This window comes from Schistocerca piceifrons, chromosome 4 (assembly GCF_021461385.2).
Source record: "Schistocerca piceifrons isolate TAMUIC-IGC-003096 chromosome 4, iqSchPice1.1, whole genome shotgun sequence".
Classification (NCBI taxonomy): Eukaryota; Metazoa; Arthropoda; class Insecta; order Orthoptera; family Acrididae; genus Schistocerca; species Schistocerca piceifrons.
In genome coordinates this window covers 811,236,139-811,260,094 of record NC_060141.1, presented here as the reverse complement: position 1 = coordinate 811,260,094, position 23,956 = coordinate 811,236,139, and the positions used below count along the sequence as shown (strand labels likewise).

Genomic DNA, 23,956 nt, shown 5'->3' with positions numbered 1-23,956 from the left:
ATGTCATGGAAGGTCTTAGAACATCACTGAGACCCTAATTACAAGTAACAGACATAAGAAATAAATGAATACACCTTTGGTTGTTGTTACCCATGCCCTGGCTCCAACTCAAACCATTAATGTTTGCTTGACTGTGATATTCCTGTGGTGCTGCTTGTGAGTGGATGACTGTAACTGAGGTATTGTCAGAGGTGTTAGTCATCAGAAATGGCATATTATTCCAATGCTGATTTCTCTCTTGTCATGCTGATAAATGGCAAAAATGTTTAAGGAACTTTTGTTCAAATATGTGGCCTGTCCCCAGTGTAAGCTGTGCAGGGTTCAGCAAACGTCTGCAGTATGCAGATGATTTGGCTTTCCATCCATGCTTGTCACATATCTGGCAGAGTCGTGAATTTCTATGTATCCTGTGTTGACATGACAAATATTAAGGGGTAGTAATGTGCATTTTTAAAGCTATACAAATTCACCCCAAGGGTGACTATGGGAATGGAAGTTGCCTGAGTATTGGGAACTTTGGATAAAATATCAACCTGTGTGATTGATGAATCTTTGGAATGGCAGAAGTCTACCCCTACTGTAAACAGAATTTTAAAGAATTTTGTTGAAGGAGGCACTATCAGCAGAATGCCTGGCTCAAGATAATGAGCACACAGCAGGAAAACACATAGCTTGCCTATAAGAGCCAACTAATCCCTCCCCTAGATACGAAGCAGTTGTAGTGAGTGACCAACTTCCCAGTTCCAATGATGCAGTTCTCTGAGGGCCAAGGAAAGCTGTACTGCACGCACAATGATCCACTATAAAACAGGAACTCAGTGAGGAAATGTGTTACACTGGCTGGCAGCCACAGAGCTCCATCTGAATGCAATGTGGAAAAATGTACTTTTCACAGATAAGTTGTCTTACCAAGGCCAAACAGTAGTTTAGCAGCCGCGAGGGTCCAGACATAATGGGGAATAAGTGGTGACAACAGGTAGTACTAGCCGATTGTCAGTTTCCTGGGGGCGTTGGTTTCCCCGTTGGGGGCGTTGGTTTCCCCGTTGGGGGCGTTGGTTTCCCCGTTGGGGGCGTTGGTTTCCCCGTTGGGGGCGTTGGTTTCCCCGTTGGGGGCGTTGGTTTCCCCGTTGGGGGCGTTGGTTTCCCCGTTGGGGGCGTTGGTTTCCCCGTTGGGGGCGTTGGTTTCCCCGTTGGGGGCGTTGGTTTCCCCGTTGGGGGCGTTGGTTTCCCCGTTGGGGGCGTTGGTTTCCCCGTTGGGGGCGTTGGTTTCCCCGTTGGGGGCGTTGGTTTCCCCGTTGGGGGCGTTGGTTTCCCCGTTGGGGGCGTTGGTTTCCCCGTTGGGGGCGTTGGTTTCCCCGTTGGGGGCGTTGGTTTCCCCGTTGGGGGCGTTGGTTTCCCCGTTGGGGGCGTTGGTTTCCCCGTTGGGGGCGTTGGTTTCCCCGTTGGGGGCGTTGGTTTCCCCGTTGGGGGCGTTGGTTTCCCCATTGGGGGCGTTGGTTTCCCCGTTGGGGGCGTTGGTTTCCCCGTTGGGGGCGTTGGTTTCCCCGTTGGGGGCGTTGGTTTCCCCGTTGGGGGCGTTGGATTTCTGTGAGAGGAGCAGGAATGCTTCCTCAGTAGCAGGCCGTATGCCCACATTTTGAAGAAAGTGGTGCTGCATTTAGTGTGAATGCTATATTGTGGAGGGGATCTCATGCTACAGGAAGAATATTCACTTGTGTATAGGTCTGCTCATTCAACTGCAGCTGTCCAACATTGACATTAATGTAATGGACTTGCTGTGAGAGACTGCTCACATGAACACAATGGAAATTATGTGTGTGTAAGTAGCACGAACACACAGAGAACTGGCTGTGAAACACACCATTTATAGCTGATGCTCTTTTGGACTGCTTTTTTTGAAGCCTCGGTGGGGTTGCCTCTTCTGACAAATGGGTCCAATGCCTCACAGATTCAGTGCCAGGGTGCATGACTGAAGTCAGAAATAATGGGGCATTCTGGATAAAATGTTATGGACTGAGAACATTTTACTGTCTTTCCTTGTTCTGCTGTGCAGTGTTCTGTCAGTGAGAGCCAGCACAAAATCTCTTGGTGACGGAAAAATATCAAAGATGAGAGAAGGAAATTTGATCTAGTTCTAGTTGGCATTATCCTTGTACCTGAAATAAATTTATTTTAATTTAATATTTTGAGTATTACATTCTCTTTACTTGCTCTCTGCCTACATACATGAAATGAATAAATCAAGAGTGCCCCTTTTTAGGGCTATTTTTTGTTATGTCAAATTCATCTCTCACCCACTCTATTGCCACCCGTCGGACTCGGCCAAAAATGTGCAAAATATATCTTCTCTCTCTCTCTCTCTCTCTCTCTCTCTCTCACTCACTCACACACAAACACACACACACACACACACACACACACACACACACACACACACACACACACACACACACACACACACATACATGCACAGGCAAATTAGAAATTGGAAAGTCTCTCATGACCAAATAAGAAAACAGGGCTGTAGGATAATTTGTAGTTTCTAAATGGTGTATATATATAGAAATTGGTCTGTATGTTGCATTTATTTGATGGAGTACATGTGTTTCTACATGCTGTATGTAGAATAAGAAACAATATGCCATTTAATTTCTGTTGGACAAAACGTGTTTATTTCTTGTCTGAATCCTGAGCTACAGCAATGAACTTTGTCCAGAGATTGTTCTTCCTTCATGTAATTGAGGAAAAATGCAACTGTGGACACTGCATCATGTAATTTCCCCATGCATCCTCCACAGCCTGACTAAACACAGCTTTGTTAGAGGCCATCTGATCTCGACTGTCGGTCATTTGTCCTAATCAGTGCTACCTAACAATAGCAAGACCGTGCACTCAATTTGCTTACTAAATCACAATCTGTCTTACATCACTGCACCCTTCAGTAAGAGTGATAGATTTGGTGAGTGGGAAGTAACTATACTGCCACTCATCTCAGACACTTCATACTTGCAGAACTGCAGTGCAAAAGGAGGGAGGTAGGGTGGGTGGGTGGAGGGAGGTAGGAGGGAAGTCAGTATGGAACTGATGTAGCAGAAAATCAGTTTGTAAAGTAAGCACCACTTGGTATTAGGCTCATACTCATGCAGTTTATGGACTGCAGTTGTTCTTGTTGTTGTTATTGTTATTGTCAGTCCAAATGGGGTTTGATGCAGTTCTCCACTCTGGTATACATTGTGCAAGCATCCTTGGCTCTCGGTAACCATTATTAAATTCATTATCATGTGTTTAAATCTGGTAGGAGGCATACAGTAATGATTGTAACACAGTACCACATGGAATGACTTCAGTGCAGTCACTGCCACCAACTTCTGTACAAATAACTGGTCAGAGAATTCTGCACTGCCTTCACAGAGTGAATAAATGTACTTGTTTCTCATGAGGTACTGCAGTGCTGGAAGTTAAGCCGCATCCTGTTAGCAACTGACACAAGCTGAGTGGACCAAAATCCATTTAGTTCACTTTCAGAGGACTAATTCCAGACCACTACTGTAGCTCCTCAATGAGCTATGGACATTTGTGGACGTGTTTAGTCAGATGTTTTTACCTATTTTTCCACTTTTTGTTTCCATTTTAATTTCTTGTATTTCCTTTGTTTTGACTGCCATTGGGACCCTAGTTGTTGGGCTGCCCCAGTCCAATTATGCTCCTGCTCAAGTCACTACTGGACAAAAAATTCTTATTTGCAGTTTCCTCTCTATTGGATGTGTTCACATTAGTCACATTATGTTGCTGCTGTCATAATATCAGCTTCCATCCCTGTTAGCCATGACCACAGAGATATGCATGGCCAAAATACAAAGTTGCCTTCAAAATTGTCCACAGCAACTGCTCTAACAGCTTCCCAATTAAATGCTCGAATATACCAAAATGGGATAATGATGCATTGCCTGTAGTTCTGTCAAACTGTGCTCTTACAGATTACTTTAAAGACTTCAGTTTTGAAATTTCCTTTCCCCTCCAAGTGATGTAGGACTTGCCTTATGCATGTCAAGGAATCCAAATTTACATTGCAGTTGGATTTTGTGTAAATGTTACATTAGTTTCTTGTAAAAGTTGTAACAGCAGTCCCTGACAGGAATGCCTCATGTTAAGTCACCAGTACTGAGTACCACACTTGTTGATGATAGTTTTGTTGTTTAAGCTGTGTATCCAAATTGGCATATAGTTCCTTTAGTTGCTGGATATAAAATTTTCCAATTGTTTAAACTCCCACACCTTTATGCTGGTTCTTCATGCAGTCATTGTTGCTCTCTGCAGTGTTACTATGAATATGTGCTAGGCTGTTACAGTATTTGTGATTTATGATGCCGTATATCATTGCTACCAATGTCACATAGTACACTTCAAGACACCTACACTATCTTCTTTGTAAATTAGATATACTTTTCTGCATATCACCTTAACACTGTCCACAGTATGAAGTGGCTTCCACCTAGTCATTCACTATGAAACACACAAGTCTCACTTGTTCTGTGTGTGCAGGTACAAATCAGTGAGGCTGATACACTGATACCAGTTGCCACTGATGCATTTTTATGGTAGAATGCCATCAATAGCGATTTGGATGCCTACAGTGATATATTTCAATCACATTGCAGTCTGCTGTAGCAGTGTGAACAACAAGAGCTATTCAGTGTAGTTTGGGGGCTAACTGAGCATGTGCTAATCAACACAAAATACATAATTCACATAGAAAATAACTATCCAAACCCTAACCAACAATGTGCCTTCAACAAACTGCTTGCATCTGTAAGAAGCTCCCTAACAGGGTAGTGTGACTCAATTGAAATGAAAACTTATGTGCTGGCCACGCATGTTAAGTATCTGTGGGCATACCCTCAACACATTAAACTTCCTTACCTCTGGGGCAGCTATTAGCATGTTGGAATCCAAAATATGAACTTTGATGAAGAATTACTCTAACACAACACCACCCTGGAACAGGTTAGTACACCCCTAAATAGACAAAGCTCATAAAATCATAATGTATTGTTGAGGCCAGTGTCCTCCATTTTTGTAGGTATGCAGTCATTACAGTACTTGCAGATAGTTTAAAGTGTTTCGATCAGGATTCTGGGTATTCATGTGGCCTTTATGGCTTCCAATCAACATCACACTACTAATACAAAAGAAAGTGAGTCACATAGTTGTAAGCTGCCACAACTCTGCTACACTACATGGCATGTCATTTGCAACGTGTGCCACGTGAACTGCTGTGGCTCAACACTTTGGGATCTGCTGGTTCTCAGTAACTTGAAATCCAATGGAGACACTATCAGAATTGTACATGACATAATTTCTCTATCTCCTAACTGTGACAGTCTGTAATTTTATAATGGTCTGTTATTCCTTTCCCCTTTCATGAGGGGTGTTCATTCCAGCAAACTAAGCTGTACCATTATTTCGGTGACTGGCAGTGTCTTTACACCAGCCTCCAAACACCAATGTTGCCTTGCTTTTTGCGGGCACCTTTGTCCTTCTCTGTGACGGTGGCTGTATATGGCTGCTGTAATGAATTCAGACAATTAAAATTAAAATATTTTGTGGTTCTTCACTTGGATCATTATGCAGTTTTCATCAATCTCACTTTTATAAAATTTCTCATGTATGTACTTGCCACAGCACCTGATTCCTAATCTCCATCACTATTTTAGTGTAGCAACTTCTTGACATTAAAATGAGCATGTGCAGTGAGAAGACAACCACTGCCACATATCAAGATGTTTGATTTACACTCAAATTCTGTTGATGTAAAGTTATTCAGCTTCTTAATATTTTTGCAGATGCCGCAGAAGTTGAGGATGGAGGAACTGTTAGCAGGTGAGATATTTGCTTCCTTCAGTAGCTTAATTACACATTAAAGTTATGACTTTAATATTTTATTATGTGGTACTTAACTTTCATCTTTTTCTTTGACATTAATATTCCATTGGTGGTGTGCTAAATAATTTTTGTGAAACAGTTTTTCAAAATTCTATACTATAACCTAACACTGGATGTTAATTATGTCATACATAATTCATACTGAAAATTGGCGGTGTTATTGTAACTACGAAAGATTGGTTATAAATGTGCAGTAGCAATGAAAATGTGTACTGTAGTAGATTGTGAGGGAAATGTGGTCAAAGAGAAAAAAGACAAATTTTTAAGTACCAAATTGACATTTAGAAATTTGACATTGTAATGTTAAGCAAACATTACAAATAGGCACACTACGATAAGTAGTAATGAATTTTGCCACCTGACTGATGTGTGAAATAGCCTGACCCATCTGGGTGCCACAGTTACTCTCAATCCCTCACCTGCCAAGAGTGTTATTGACTACCTGGTGACAACATGCTACTGAGTACAAGGTGGCTGACTTGTTGGTGGCTTCACAACTTGTGTACTGCATTCTTGAGACCCATCTCATACTCCTCTCACTCCCTCTACTCCCATACCAGCTTCTCTAATTTGAAAATTTTGGAGTTCCCCTTAACTTAAGTTTCACAATCCTTCCCTCAGTACTAGCCACCCCTACACTGCCCTTTCCCATGCCTAACTCTGTACCTGTACCTGTACCTCCTATGTTACACCCTCTGCCACCCCATCCCCACTATGACATTTGCATTAAATCTGTCCACCACAACTCCTCACGCAGTTGGCCTGCAGGTTTATGACAATTTATCTGATTGGCAGAGGGACAGAACACAACAAATGTTATTCCAGGCTTAGCCTTTTACTGCTTATTTCCAGATTAACCCTTTCATGGCCAATCGAACATCTTAGGCTGATGCATAACACTGTAGTGTTTCCTACAAGTTAAAAAACTCAGACTATACATACTGGAGACTTAAATCATCATAAATAATATAATTTGTTTCGCTGTTCACTTCAGTCTGTTGGGATAACTTTCTGAATCCACAACTGTAGAAATCATGTGATTTTGTAGCAAAGAGCCATGTTCAAAGTGTATTTTCACCCCAAAGGAAGTATGTCAAGATCATTGAACAGAGAGCAGAGAAGGTGAAATCTGAGGTTGCAAGATCAAATGAAAAAGGTGGGTGCAAAATGACTTCTCAACCCAGTTGTTCTATAGTGTTTGTTGCCAGTCTAGCAGAATGCTGGTGACTGTTACTGTGGAATAGCACCACTTCACACAGTCTTCCTGGATGTTTTTCTGGGACTATATCTGCAAGATGTCTGTTGTTGACAATAAATACCAACAGGGAAGTTACACCTCATGCAAGCAACTCGTAGTACACCACATGGTCACCTACATCTACATCTACATGATTACTCTGCAATTCACATTTAAGTGCTTGGCAGAGGGTTAATCCAACCACAATCATACTATCTCTCTACCATTCCACTCCCGAAGAGCGCATGGGAAAAACGAACACCTAAACCTTTCTGTTGGAGCTCTGATTTCTCTTATTTTATTTTGATGATCATTCCTACCTATGTAGATTGGTCTCAACAAAATATTTTCGCATTCAGAAGGGAAAGTTGGTGATTGAAATTTCGTAAATAGATCTCGCCGCAATGAAAAACGTCTTTGTTTTAATGACTTCCATCCCAACTCGCATATCATATCTGCTACACTCTCTCCCCTATTACGTGATAATACAAAACGAGCTGCCGTTTTTTGCACCCTTTCGATGTCCTCCGTCAATCCCACCTGGTAAGGCTCCCACACCCCGCAGCAATATTCTAACACTGGACCTCCCCACAATATCCATAACATTATCTTGTGTGGATGCTCAAAAGTCTATGTGGCACTGCTGCTTTGTTTGGATTAAAGCATTCCTTTCCGTTCTTTCTCTTACATTAGCATAAAAACAAAATTTCTAGTCATCAGTAACAATACAGGTTAGAAATGGTCAGTGGTATTCACCCACTAATCAAGAAGAAGCAAGAGGGTAATGTACATACAGCCAACCACTGATTTATATGGTTTGGCATGTGGTACCCACATGCTTTATTGTTGAACCTTCTCCTTTGTATTCAAATGCTGCACAGTGACGGAATGGTCATACTTCATCACATTTTCTGGTTCTTGAGTGCAATGATGTGCATCATCGTGGATTAATGCATTCAGATGATCTTCATCAAATGCTGTAGGTCTTTCTGAAAATGGAGGGTCAATAATGTCAAAACAATCATCCTTTAAATTAGAAAATCTTTCCTTGCCATGCTCTGTCCCATGGCATTATACCCATACATGGTGAAAACGTTACCATTGAAACCACATATTCATAAACACCACTGTTCTCATTTTGCCCACTTAGCCATTTTAAATTAAAATGTAGCAGTGCTTTGTGTCAACATAATATTCATAGAATGACAATTTACCTAAAAGAATGTGTCCACATTAAGTGAGAACAAGGCAATGTACTTCATAAAAATGGTGGAAAAGACAACTGTATCCTTTGATCCCTAGGCATATGAACTTGTCTTAGATCACATGTAATGCCCCCAACAACACAAAACACAATGATGGGAAAGGCTGACTTAAAGCATACATTGTGTGCTCACTCTTACATTATTGGTATCGGCTGCATAAGTAACAATAACACAGTGCACAGTGTTCACTTAAGACGTCTCTCTGTTTTTGCTCCCAACATTTAATGTTCTAATGATGTACCAACATCATAATGCATTGATGATGGGTGGTTTAAATAAAAAAATATGTACAAATGAAAAGAGCTTCGTGACAAGGCTGAAGATATATCGGTACATAGGACACTGCATAGAACTATATGGAACATTGTAGATGTAACTGTAGATGTGCTCCAAGGAAGTGTGTGGGGCCCTTGATATTGATGTTTTATATTAATGACATCACAGACATTCTTCTTCTTTTTGTTTTTCTGTTTGGGGTATCTAATGACCACATACTAATTTCAATGCTTCCTCCTTTGTTCTTCTTCCAGGTTTCCTTCGTCTTCACTATCTATCCTTTTTTCTTCCTCAGACCATTCTGACCCTGTCTTCCTCTTCTTCTTCCTGCCTTGGAATGCTTCCATTTGCAACACTTTCTTCTTGAAATCCTATCATTCTGCTGGGTCTTTTTCTTGTATTTCTTTCCAAATCTTTCCTAACTACTTGAATCTGTCCTGTTGTTGACATCTTGTCCCAAAGATGCTTAACAATATGTTTGGTTAACCTGTTGCTGTTCACTCTGTATAAATGTCCAAAAAATAATAGTCAGCTCTTCTGCAGCATTTCAGTTGTTTTTCCTATGCTGCAATATACTTTATTACTTCTTAATATTCATACTTATGGATTTCCTAGCAGTCTGAGTATTTTTCAAATGATTCTTAATTCTAGGACTTGAAGTTTGTATAATTCATAATTCAACATTAAACATTCACTTGCATAGAGACATTCTGGTTTTACTACTGTGCTGTAGTGCTGTATTTTCAAATTTTTAGACACACACATCTTGTTGTAAATGTTCATGTTTATATCATATGCTTTCTCCATTTTACATACTCTTTTGTCAGTTCATTATCTGTTACTAGGATTTCTGGGTCATTTTTTTATGTTTGTCCTAAAAAAATTTTTCTACAGAAACTTTTAAAGCTGCTTTGTTAGGTATTCCTTCTAAGAGGTTGATTTGTATTTCTGAATTTGTTATATTTTTATAAAGAATGGCATAATCATTTGCAAATACTAGACACTGAATTTCAGTATCTCTTTTTCCTGAAGTCTCCAGTCTCATTGTGACAGCTTATGTTCTTTGCCTTTTGTTTCAATTATCTTACTATTTCCTCTAAGATGCAGTTTAGGTTGCGTGGAAACATGTTGTCACCCTGCATTTCACCTGTTATTTTGAGTGCCTTAGGTGTTTCACACCAAAACTTTATTTATGCTTCAGTGTGTGGGTGTTTCACGAATAAGGTTTGCTAGTTTAGTGTAATGCCAAGTTCTCGAGTCACTTTACCCACTGTTTACCTGTCAATCAAATGCTTTTCTAAAACCTGTAAATGTTAAAACAATGTCTTAAAATTCGTATGGACTAAAAGTTGAAATTCTGTTCTGAGCCACATTCGATCTTTCTAAATCCACTCTGATATTCTCCCAAATGACTGTCAAGTGTTACTTCTACCTTGTTTAGTAATATTGTTAAAAATATAATACAGCCCACTGGCAACAGATATATACCTGTGCAATTATTTAGGTAATGCCTATGACTTTTTTGTGCACAGGATGGATAGGAGCCACTTTCCAGTCTCTGGAATCTTTTCAGTTTCCCATATTTCTTCAGGCATAATCTGAAGGTTAGTTGTCATTTCTGCTTGACACCAGTTATGGTTGAGATGATTTTATTTCTTCTCCACTGGCTTTGTTGTTTTTCAGGGTTTTTGTTTGTTTGTTTGTTTGTTTGCTTGCTGTAGGTGGTAGATCTGCTTCCATGTTTTCAACAAATATCTGGAAATTCTAGCTAACAATTCAGTTATCTACAGTTCAAGAGTTGATCAAAGTACTTTCTTAGTAATTTACATGTGTGGTTATTGCTCAGACCTACTTTACCATTTTCGTCTCTGATGGAAATACATTGGAGCATGATAGCCCTTTTTGAATAAAACCATGACTGTATGTATGAGAGCATTTTTTCTGCTGTAGTACACAGTGATTCTTTTTTATCACTATTTATGATACTCGTGTCATCTGCAAATAGTAGAATTTTGGCTGAGCTGTCTGGAGCCTGTATGTCATTGATATAAACAAGAAATAACAATGGGCCCAGAATGCTACCCTGAGAAACAACTATTTAAATTTGTTTTAGTTCAGATATGGGTTTAAAATTGTGAAGATTCTTGGAGGACCTCAGCTCAACAACTTGTGACCTGTTTTGCAGATAGGATTCAAACCAATTTTTAACGGTACCCCTGATGCATATTGCTTCAAGTTTCCCTGGTAATATTACATTGTTCACAGTGTTGAAGGCTTTGGCTAAATCTAAATTAATTCCAACAACCTGTTTATTTGACTCAAAATTTCTTACTATTTCTGTGCAATATGGCTGTTTCTGTACTGTGCCATGTTGACTGTTATTTATTAGTTTATGTTTTTCTAGATATTTTGTAACCCTGATTTTCATTAATTCCTCAAGTATTTTGGAGAAGTATGGGAGGAGAGATATAGGTTGGTAATTTTCTATTTTATGTCTCACCATTTTTGTATAGAGGTATCACTTTAGAGATTTTTAGTTTATCCGGAAATATCTCTTCACTAAGGGACAAGTTTGCTATGTGTACTATAGGTTTGACAACACTGGAGCAATTTTCTTAATTATTGATACAGGTACATCATCCATACCAAAGGACAATTTGGATTTCAAGCAGTTAATGACTTTCAGAACTTAATGCTCGTCTGATGGGATTGCCATCATGCTGGTGTTTACCATTGGAGACATCACTGTTAATTGTTGCTTAATTTTTTTTTTTTTTTTTTTTTTTTTTACCACATCATTCTGGACTTGTTACTAGCCTGCCTTATTAATCTATCATTACTTAATAATTTTGCTTTTGATATTACTTTGCAGTAAGTCTGTTTGTATGTTCTCACATACTCAACAAGCTGCTGATTATGACATGTTTTTAACTTTAAACTTAGTAATTTCATGGTTTCACTTGACGTTTTAATTCCGGGTGTACTCCAGGTCCCTTTGGATCCAGATGATCTGTAACCCAAAAGCTTTTTTGGGAAGCACATTTCAAAGTATGCCATAAAAGTGGAAGCAAATGTATTGTAAGCATCATTTGTGTTTGTTTGTGCCAAGATCTCTGGCCAAACTGCATTTTTAACATTATTTTAGAACTGATTACAATTTTCAGTAGAGAAACATCGTTTGTGCTCCTTTTATGTTCCCCTCCTTGGGAGTTGCAGTGAGATTAAAGGTTAGTGCATTATGATCTGATAATCCTATATTCACATTTGTAACTGCAACTTCATGTGTGACCACATTTGAGAAGATGTTATTTATTAGGCTTTCACTGGAATCTGTTGTTCTAGTGGCAGCTGATACGTGGGGAAACAAGCTGAAGCTTTTAGTATGTCTAAAAACTTGTATTTTACTGACCTCTGGACCAATAGATTAATATTAAAGTCACCACAAAGAATTATGGTAGAGTTCTCATTTGAGAAAAATGTCGAGCATTTCTTCCAAATTCTTAAGAGAGACTTCAGTATCTCCAGATGGTGATCTGTAAATTGCTGCAACAATTACTTTCTTTTCTATGATTAATGGTTTAGCCTCATATCTTACCTTAAATTTAAGCTTGGGATTTAGATAAAAGCATACACCACCACCTTTGACATTTTGCCTATAGTACTGACTGGCAAGTTTATAATATGTGTGACCAAAAAGACTTAAACTATATGAGTTAATTGTATAAGGCTCAGTCACAACTTCTGTGCATGGCTATGACAGGTGGTGTGGGCAGCCTATCAAGTTAGGCTGTGGTCTCCTGATCTCACATTTTGTGCTCGCTTACTCAGTTGTGCAGGACTCTGACACTTGTCTCACTCCTCTGTCAACACAGCTTCCCTTTCATGTCGTTTGTCCCCTAACACTGCAGTCAGGTGTCATGTGGTGTAACTATTTAATACAATGATGTATTATATTCTGTACCTTATCTTCTATACTTCTTCTCAAACTCTGTTATAATTACTTTAAAATTCAAAATTGATGCCTTTGACGCATCACATTTTTATAAATAACTTACTATGTCACTTTTGACTTAACAAATTATTTATTCCCTTCATCATCACACTCGTGAACTACACTAAAAGATCACCTTCATTCAGTGTAAAAGAGACACTCACAATAATTTTGAAGGCTCCTCTTCTGTGTCTCACAACATACATCAGTTGTTGAAATAACTCCTTTGGCAGCCTATTGCTTTAAAGGACAGTGTGGTGACCCCACAGAATACTTATTTTCACACATGTAGTTTGGCACCCAAAGCTGCTGCGATAGCTGTACAGTGCTGAAGGTGCATATTGTCCCCTGATGTAAGTCACCACACACAAAATAGAAATAACACTAATGAACAATATCTGTACATTTATGTTTGACATGTTGTTTTCTATTGCTCTTTTCATAATGTGTACACAACGCTTCTTTCAAAATGGCATTCATTGATAAGAAGTCATTGATATGTGCATCTCTCCTCTGGAGTGGTACGTACAAGCACAGTCTGTGAACATGGTGCCCAGTGAACACAGTCAAAAGTTTTTTAAATTTTTTTCCCTATATGCCATGAATGTGGATTTCTTTTCGTAACTATGGCTTCTGAGATTGGTTATAGCCTCAGTACATCATTGTCCATGATGAAATACGCAAATTTACCCTCAATTGCAGCCACAATTTAAGACCATGTCACTAAAGTGAACATAAAGTACTTGAAAGATGTTTTCCTCTCTGTGTGTACAATAGTATCCAGTGCAGAACCACAGCGGCTGCGGACACCCGAGGCTGGAACCAGTACTGGGGCTGAGGACATACGTGCAGTGAAGTCACATGGTGAGTAAGAGTAACTTTACACGTAATTGCAGCCTTAACTAAAGCAGTACATAAAGTACTTAAAAGACGTTTTACTCTCTGTGTGTACAATAGTAGGCAGTGCAGAACAACAGCGGCTACGGTCACCAGAGGCTGGACCCAGTACTGCAGCTGCAGCGAAGTCACCTGGTGAGTAAGAGCCCACTGTGGGAGGCTTACATTCCTGCTCTGTACAGTAGAGACTCAAATGTATCTGGACACCTATTAGTGGACATTAAGATTTTGTGTTCTCCTTTATGAGGACCTGAACTCTTCTGGGGACACTTTGACCTTTTTGAAATCTCTGTGGGTGGATGCCAGCCCATTCTTCCTTACTGGCTGATACCAGACAAGGTAGAAATATTGGACACAAGGTATAGAGTGAAAATGCCATTTATAACTAATCCCTAAGACGATCCATTGCTTTCAGGTTGGAACATCGGCAGGCAAACCTTCTTCAGGAATGCCACTGGTTATAAGCCTTTGCCTAACAATGCTGATCCATGAGAGGTACAAGTGTTGAGCTGATCAAATCGGTCGTTATCTGTGAACTGTTCCCCTGCTGTGTATAGTACACAATAATGTCAAATATGTAATTACCCTTCTGCATTTATCATATCCTGAAGTACAATAAGGGGAGAACAAGTTAAAGAGGAGAAATTGCATATTGTTACACTGCCTGCTCTGCACTGCATTGTTGGCAGTAGAGGTAATGGCGGATAATGTTCGCTTAGTAGTCACCACATCCAAATTCTTCCGTCAGATACCCACGGAGTATAGCACTGTTTGTCACTCCAAATCTCGTTTCCACTCATCCACTCACCAGCAGTCATAGGTTTTTATGCTACAGTCAGTGTGACTTTATGTTGAACAGAAATGTTGTTTCCAGAAGCTGCTCAGCCATTGTAACCAGTTTTTCTAACTCCCTGTACACAGCCATTTCCTTAGTGGGCTCCTAGCTGCACTTCAAAACTGAAGAGTGACTGCAGCTGCTAACTGCAAGCTGGTTTTTACTATTTCCTACCACAATGACAGAAGCACTTGTCCATCAGCATACTGTGTGTGCCTGGACTTCATGTAGCATTGGTTGTTCCTTCACATTTTCACTTAACTGTCAAATCACTGACAGCTGACTTGGGCAAGTTTGGAAGGGCTGAAATGCATCCCTGTGTTAATTATTCAGGTGTAATGCAAAGAAAAGTCCATGTTCAGTGTACTCAGATCCCTGACTGATGAATTCTGCTTACAAAACAGTATTACCTGCCACTTCCTATAATATATATGACGGCAGTATCTGTTCCCAAAAGAACAATTACCATGGATGACCATGCAGCTTTGCTAGAAATGAAATAATTAAATGGACACCCTAGCTGCAAACAGGTGGTGATGTACTTCATTGGGGACATGTTGAAAATGTGTGGCCCAACCGGGACTCGTTCCCGGGATCGTCTGTTTACATGGCAGACGCTCTATCCATCTGAGCCACCGCGGGCACAGAGGATAGTGCGTCTGCAGGGACTTACCCTTGCACACTCCCTGTGAGATCCACATTCCCAACATGTCCACCCCACTACATTCGTAGTGTGCTTAACAGATGTTTGCCGATCGTACTCATTACTCGTGGCAGATTAATCTACCAAGTCCCGTACGAGTTTGGGCATAGCGTGTGCATTCGCACAAGAAGGTCAATGGCCGGGAAGCCGTATTTTAACTATATATGACGGTAGTATCTGTTCCCGAAAGAACAATTACTGTGGATCACCCTGCAGCTTTGCTAGAAATGAAATGATAATTAAATGGATGGAGCGTCTGCCATGTAAGCAGGAGATCCCGGGTTCGAGTCCCGGTCGGGGCACACATTTTCACCATTTCCCCAATGAAATACATCACCGCCTGTTTGCACCTAGGGTGTCCATTTAATTATCATTTCACTTCCTATAATAGTAGCTCCACCTCTCATTGAATTAAAGTGCTCAGTTGCCCGTTACATAAGGGTGCCCAGGTATTTTGATTGGATAGTGGGTTTATAGTTCTTATCTATGTGATTTCTGCAACCCCTTAGTCAGTCCACCATACACAATTGAATTAGATTCCAGAAATCATAATATATTTTATTATATTTATGTTTTTGAATATTGAGGACTTTGATTTGGGGCGAGTATTTACTGACTTACAGAAATACAAAGTTTGCCTCTATAGCTGTGGAAATATGTGTGCTGAGAATTACTGGGAGGGAAAAGGAAACAGAAAAATGGACAGGGAACAGGCAGGATTAGGAGACGTAGTGCGGAGGTAGTGGAGATGAGTGATACATGTAGTGATGGAGTGAGTGACAGATAGGATAAGACAATTACATGCTCGTATCCTAGGGAGGTGAGTGGGGGGAACATTGAGGTGACAGTCTGGTGAGAGGCATTGAGTGGATATCAGGCTACATGGACTTCAAGCTGCAATGCCTGTAGCTTGAGACCAGAATACCAGGAGAAGCCAGGGAAGAGGCTTAATCAAACAGTGGGACTCCAATGAATGAATGATGTGAGTAGAAGAAACTGAGGATGATTTGTATTTCAAAACTGAACATTTTTGTACAACCTATTAGGGTAGTAACTTAAATGGAAATATTGGGGTGTGAATGTAGTTTATAAATGGTCATAGCTGATGCGTTCAGCACTACCATAAGTTATTTGATACTAACATTTTCAGGGGCTCCCTTAACCTTTCTGTGGTCAATCAGACATAAAGGTCCTGCCAAAATGTTTGTTTCAGGATCTGCACAACCATAGGAATGTCCCATTTCATTGTGTACTGTGATCTTTTGTTCAGTTTATGTACAATTAGAACCCAGAAGCTGACAGGTGATGCTAGAATGTGTTTTTTCTTTGTTGGTACAGAAGTGAGTACAGTATGTTTTGTAGAAGGAGCTTCCTATCTTTGGCTTAATTGTGGATGGCAAAGACAGTGTAGATATTATTTATCTTTGTTACATTATTTGCTAGGTATATATTATTTGACATCTATTTTCACTGATAACTCATTCTTGAAGAAAACTGATGTCTGTGTCTTGTAACTAAAATTAATGCATGTCTTTATTAATGAAAATCATATCAAAATCATGACTGTAGTTGGAAATCTACCACCCCAAATGTACAGATACTGTTCTTTTGATGTACTGTTTTTCTTCTTTCTCATGAGATAGTGTACTGGAGACATTTGTTTTCTTTTCCTTATTTTGTCTTGAATGTCTCAGTAGTTTCTTGGAATTAATTGTTTACAATTATTTATGGGGCTGTCTTTTGAATAATGGGTAGGGTGGTTATGAAGAATACAGTCAGCAGAAATAAGGTTTCTATGGTCTACTTTATAACATATGAAAGCTGATCACCTCTAAAATGAAGGTGCTGGGAGTGTATAGTAGAGTGGAAACAACTGAAGCATGTGGGATGAATGTGTCAGTGCTTTTGGAGAGAATGGCTGATAATACAGTATCACTTCCTGTTCACTAGATTTGTCTCTGGTGCCAGTACCTTTGTTCATAAAATATTTCCCATCAAGACTTTCACTATAGTTTGATCCCAGACCAATCTGTTCGTCTTTCTGCCTCACCTCTCTACAGGGAGTCCAGCAGGGAGCTGCCTTGCCCCATCTGCCACCCACACTCATGGTCATATGTCCCACCTAATGTGGATGATTCATGCACAAGGAGAGAGATGTGCTCAGGTAGCCATGAACAATAGAACTTCATTGCAACACAGAAGGCACATGATAATGTTGGGCAAGTGAAACAGCTTCCTAGTGCAAGCAACATAAAAATACTCCTGATATGCTGTAAGGTTGTCACTAATATGAGCTAAGCTGAGCACTGCAAGCTGCACTGATGATGTCCTAGATTCCAATGTTGCTGTGCTCAGAGGAAAAGTTTTGACTGTAACAGCAGCCAAAAGTATGAATTGTCATCCCCATGGAGGAGGTGGCAATGCCATCCATGAGGCACACACCTGGAAGAAAAATACAGAAATTGGGCCAAGACATCAGTAAGGAGGGATGATGATGTGGAATGGTGCAGGCAGAAAGATACCAGGATGAAAGAAAGAAGTGGCACAAGGCATTTGAACACGGAGCAAAACCATTCAAACACTATGCAGAAGCACTTGAACACAGAGATGAAGGCTACCTAATGGAGCACAAGACACTGGTAAAAAGCTTCCAGAGACAAAAAAGGAATTATAAAAGCACAAGAAGAGAGATGTTCCTGAGTGGACAAGAGGAAGAGTGTTTCATTGCGGGACAGATGGTACATGCCAACATGAAGCAAATGAAACAACTTTGTGATGAAGGCAAGGTAGAGAATGCCCTGATGCATGAAAAGATTGCCACTAATATGAAAACTATTCTTGAAGCTTCCAGTTGAGCACTCTGTAACAACTGACGAACACTGCTGTAGGTTGCACTGGCAATGCCAATATTGTGGGATGCATTCTTATTAATATAGTCATGCATTCCAAAGTAGATAGTTGATGTCGAGTCTGGAACTTGGGTTGGCTGGTGAGCCACTGTACATTCTCCTACAAAGGCTATGTAGTGGAGAAATACTGTTAAGTTGTCCAGTGTCACATGGCTCCAGGGTGGAAACCATGCAGTGGCTGTCATTGGCAAGATCTGCTGTACTGTGGGTGAGTTTCAGTTTCAAGCCTGTTAAGATGCCAGCAACTGACATACCTCTGTTGTGTGGCATAAGGCAGGATTGTAAAGCACCAGCCAGATGCTACACCACCCACTTCCACCTCATTCCTATTATGTCTCCTAATCCATCCTGTTCCCATACGCATCAGATTCTCTTTCTGTCTCACCTCCACAAAAAATCCACCTGAGAAATAATCTGCCTCACCTGCCACTCATTCTCCTCACTACTTGTACCCATCTGTAAGTAAAGAAAGGAGTGTTACATTGAATGTGTTTGATGTGGCATTATTACTGCACAAACAGCAAAAATGTGGTAAGTGATAAACATTTTTGCTATTACTTTCTGTGGGGTATCTGTGAGAGAAATTCATGATAATTTAAAATTACTGGGGAAGTTTTCTGCAAAACACTAAGTGCTCTGATTGCCAAATACTGGATGAATATAATGTCAGTACATGAATGCAATTAGTGAAGGTGCATAAACAAGCTTACACACAGTTCCTAAATGTTAAACATGAAACAGTGTGTTAACTGTGTAACATAAGATTGTATGTTTTATAAAGCAGATAAGTACAGGATCTTAAATTTTAAAATTTGAGCAATTTTTATGTGAAATGATGACAATAAACATTTATTTGTCCCTGCCAGTCTTCAGATAGCAAGCATGCAACTGGAATAAAGTTCTGGCTTTCTGGAACTCGGTAATATTGATGGTTGTTTATAATTGAGTAGATTAGATGCTCAATTATACACTGATCCGTAGGTTTTCTAAAAGATAGAAACAATTGATTCTGTTCTTTATCAGGTCATGTTGAAACACACTTAGTTTATCACTAGTTTGCTTTACTTGTGCAGATAAGGTATTTTTTATGTTAACACGCAAATTCTTTTTTTGTCAATCAGGCCCTGCTGAGGAGAAAGGCACGCGTCCCATCGCTCAGGTGAGTGAAAGTAGTGGATGCACGTATGAGACTGGCAGAGCAAGTGTGATTTTCACCAGTAGCATATAAAGTTTGGTTCTGTGGCATGTAATAAACCCCACACTGCTTCCTGTCCTCCTCCCTGGGTGAGGACATATTTCATCGGCTCAGGGCTTGGAACCGTTAAAATACTTCCTCCTATTCTGAGCTACTCTGCACACTACCCACTTGCTTAATCAAATAAGCACCTTTATTAATATCCTATTCATCTCCATTTCAGTCTCATTGCGTCTCCCATGGCAGTCTGTTTCCTGACATCACAAACTTTGCAACTTCTTTAGCACTGTTAACTGAAATGCTATCTCAAGTCTAAATTACCTGCTAAATGACCCAAAAAAAATATCTCAAAGACCACTCATATACTGGCTCTTAATTTAAAACAAGTAACTCTCTTTAATTATTAATGTCAAGTCATGCGTCATTGGTCAGTGTACAGAATCTTACTGACAGCTCAACTTCATCTTCATTCTCCTGATGTAATGGCAGTTGTCATGATGCTGACAGTTCTAGGGGGAAGGCACATTGCTGAACAAGAATGAGACAGCAAGATATTAACCCATGGACTGGTTGTTTGTGTTGCCATCATCATTTGTGAAAGTGGCATGGCTGGACCATGTAAAAGTTGGGAATTCCTGTGGATGCTGATAACCATGGTTGATAGAGCATCGTCTCTGGTGATACTATTCGCGAGGTTTGGTGTTCTCGTAAAGATAAGTTATTTTAGATTATAAAACACATAGATTAGTACTGATTACGTGGTAAATAAGTGTATTAGTGTGCCGTTTAAGTGTACCATTAAAGGTTTCATTTCTCATTACGTAATATAGCAGAAAACGCGAAAAGACCGTACAGTCGTATTTTCTGTTTACGTTCTGCTGCAGCAAATCTATAGAATTTCGTTTAGTTGTTCCTTGCTCTCTCCAGCAATTTAACTTAGCGTACCTCTTCATTATTTAACTAGCATTTCCGGAAAGTAGCGTAAAGTTTAACTTGTTGTTTCAGAAACTTTGCACTTTTGTTTTTGTTTACACACAGTTGCGTATAGGCCAAATTTGTGTAACCATATTTTCGTGTTTATCTGTAATTTAACTGACTTATTCTTAATAAATTATTACGTTTATCATGAGTGAAAAGTGCTTGACTTGCCGTAGAATTGTTAGGTCGGGGCTTTGGTGTGATGGGTGCTGTAGTTTTTTCCATGTGGGTGACTGTAGTGGCGTGGGAATAGGGGAAGTAAATGAGACTCATCAGTGGTTTTGTAGGATTTGTAGTAGAGATAGGAAGATACTGGAACAGGAGGGGAAAATTGCTGCCCTTCAGGCTGAGTTAGACAAGGCCAGGGGAGATCTTGACAGGTTAAGGAGGGAGAAGGGTAAAGAGAGGTGGGAAGTGGCAACAGGCAACAGGAGGAACAGGCCTAGAACTTTGTCTGACAGCTTTATGGTGAATGTGGAAAATAGATTTGACCTGTTGCTTCAGTTAGAAGCTGGTGAGCCTCAAGCAGTTACAGGTGTAGACAGGGCACAACAAACTTTCAGCAGCAAATTGAAAAGTAAGAATGTAGGGAAATCAGTAAAGAGAAAGAAAGTGTTGTTGTTAGGTAGTTCCCATGGAAGAGGTGTTGGCCAACTCTTGCAGGATGAACTAGGATCAGAATACCAGGTCACCAATTTTTTTAAACCTAGTGCTGGTCTGGAGCAGGTGACAGAGGATTTAGGATCACTTTGCAAAGATTTCACTAAGGAAGACACCGTGGTTATAGTGGGTGGGGCAGGTAACAGTATTGACAGAGATCCTGGGTACAGCATAGAGTGTGACCTGGCGAAGATTTGCATCAGCATCGAGGCATACCAGTGTTGAGTTTGTATCTGTTCTTGGGCGCCATGACCGACCTCATTTGAACTCTTCTGTCAAGAGAGTTAATTTGGAGCTGGAACGGCTGCTCATGTCGGGTGCGGGGTCACACATTGGTGTGGTTCATGTTGATTCTGTCAGTAGGTGGGATTATACTAGGCATGGCCTTCACCTCAACAGGAAGGGGAAGGGTAAATTGGCTGGGGAAATAGCAGGAAAGTTAAAGGGGGGAGGCACTGTCATGAGTGGTAAAATACCAGTGGTTATAGGATTCAGAAAAGACCCTTTTTTAGGGTAGGGAGGACAGAAAGAAAACAAATTTTAAGAGAGGTTAGAACTGAGACAAACCTTCAGTTTGAGAAAGAAATCAAAAAACATAATTCCAGCTTATTACATCAACATAAACAGCCATTGGTTAAGAATTTTCAAGTGTCAGCAGATATTTTAACTCCATCCAATTTTAAGTCAGTCAATGTGAAATGTCAGCTATCTTTATTGCATCAAAATATTCGAGGACTGAGAAATAAAATTAATGAATTAACTATCTGCATAGATGAATTAGAGTCTTCAAACCCAGCTGACATAATCTGCCTCTCTGAACATCATGTGACCACTGGTATAGAACTTTTAAGTGTTACAGGGTTTAGGTTAGCATCTCACTATTGTAGATCAGAAATGGAGAAAGGAGGAGTTGCCACATTCATCAGGAACTGTCATAAATTTAAGAACATAGACATTCATAAATTTTGCCTAGAACAGCATATGGAAGCATGTGCAACAGAATTAGATTTTCACAAAAAATCTTTCATAATATTAAGTGTATATCGAGCACCTGCAGGTAACTTTAATCTGTTTGTAAACCACCTTGAAGCTGTACTGGCCCATTTAACAACCAAAAACAAAGAAATAGTGGTTGCTGGTGATTTCAATGTAGATTTCCTTAAAGACTCTCCCAATAAGAACCTATTTGAGTTAGTAACACTATCATTCAACTTAATTCCCACAGTAAAGTTCCCCACTAGGATAACCACTTGCTCACAAACAGCCATTGATAATATCTTTATAGAAAAGTCAAATGAACAAAATTATATTACAAAACCAATAGTCAATGGCCTCTCAGACCATGACATGCAGTTCCTTCTGTTAAATGTTAATACTGAACAGGATATAAAATCTGTTAAATCTGAGCTCAAGAGGGTAATCAGTAAGCCAAAAATTGATTATTTTAGGACACTCCTCAGAGACATTCACTGGACTGATGTTTACAGTGCTCATGGCATGAATGAAAAATATAACATTTTTGCTAATAAAGTGCTTACCTTATTTGAACACTGCTTTCCCCCAAAACTTACCAAGGCTAGAGCAAAGTCTACAAAGAAGCCATGGATTACTCGAGGAATAGGGGTATCTTGTAAAACAAAAAGAAAACTGTATCTGTCAATCCGAAACATTTCCAATGTTGATGCTATAGCACATTATAAGAAATACTGCAAAATATTAAAGACTGTAATACGGATGTCAAAGCAAATATATTACAAGGAAAAGATAGTCATATCAGATAACAAAATAAAGACAATATGGGATATAGTGAAGGAGGAGACCGGTAGAACCAGACATGAAGAGGAACAAATAGCATTAAGAGTAAATGATGCATTGGTGACAGATGTGTATAGTGTTGCAGAACTTTTTAACAAACATTTTATAACTGTTACTGAAAAGATGGGGTTGTCAGGTTCGGTAGATGCTGCTATGGATTACCTTAGACCAGACATTTCAAGTAACTTCCATAATATGAATTTGACCCTCACTACCCCAACAGAAATAATGTCCATCATAAAATCTTTAAAATCAAAAACATCTAGTGGGTATGATGAAATATCAACAAAGTTAATTAAAGAATGTGATTCTGAGCTAAGTAACATATTAAGCTATCTGTGTAACCAGTCGTTTATCAGTGGAATATTTCCCGAATGGCTGAAATATGCTGAAGTTAAGCCACTGTTTAAGAAGGGAGATAAAGAAATAGCATCAAATTTCCGTCCAATTTCACTGTTGCCAGCATTCTCAAAAATTTTCGAAAAAGTAATGTACAGTCGTCTTTATAACCATCTTATCTCAAATAACATACTGTCAAAGTCACAGTTTGGATTTCTAAAAGGTTCTGATATTGAGAAGGCTATCTACACTTACAGTGAAAATGTACTTAATTCATTAGACAAAAAATTGCAGGCAACTGGTATATTTTGTGATCTGTCAAAGGCATTTGACTGTATAAATCACAATATCCTTTTAAGTAAACTAGAATATTATAGTGTAACAGGAAATGCTGCAAAATGGTTCAAATCTTATATCTCTGGCAGGAAACAAAGGGTGTTATTAGGAAAGAGACATGTATCAAGCTATCAGGCATCATCCAACTGGGAACTAATTACATGTGGGGTCCCACAAGGTTCCATTTTGGGGCCCTTACTTTTTCTTGTGTATATCAATGACCTTTCATCAGTAACATTACCAGATGCCAAGTTTGTTTTGTTTGCTGATGATACAAACATTGCAATAAATAGCAAATCAAGTGTAGTCTTAGAAAGATCAGCCAATAAAATATTTGTAGACATTAATCACTGGTTCCTAGCCAATTCTTTGTCACTAAACTTTGAAAAAACACACTACATGCAGTTCAGAACTTGTAAGGGGTGTCCCAAGAGTATATGTCTAACATATGATGACAAGAAGATAGAAGAAGTGGACGGTGTTAAATTCTTGGGATTACAGCTTGATAATAAATTCAACTGGGAGGAGCACACCACAGAACTGCTGAAGCGTCTTAACAAATCTCTGTTTGCAATGC

The 23,956-nt window shown here is 39.5% G+C and overlaps 1 protein-coding gene across 1 annotated transcript in view; it reads right to left on the bottom strand.

Annotated features, from left to right (window-relative positions):
- The window catches only part of LOC124796216 (hyphally regulated cell wall protein 3-like), a 52,298-nt gene that overhangs the window by 7,039 nt on the left and 21,303 nt on the right, over positions 1-23,956 (bottom strand). Inside the window, exon 3 of the mRNA XM_047260306.1 lies at positions 1,010-1,585. Within this exon, the coding sequence (XP_047116262.1) occupies positions 1,010-1,585 (576 nt within the window). The remainder of the gene's footprint in view (positions 1-1,009; positions 1,586-23,956) is intronic.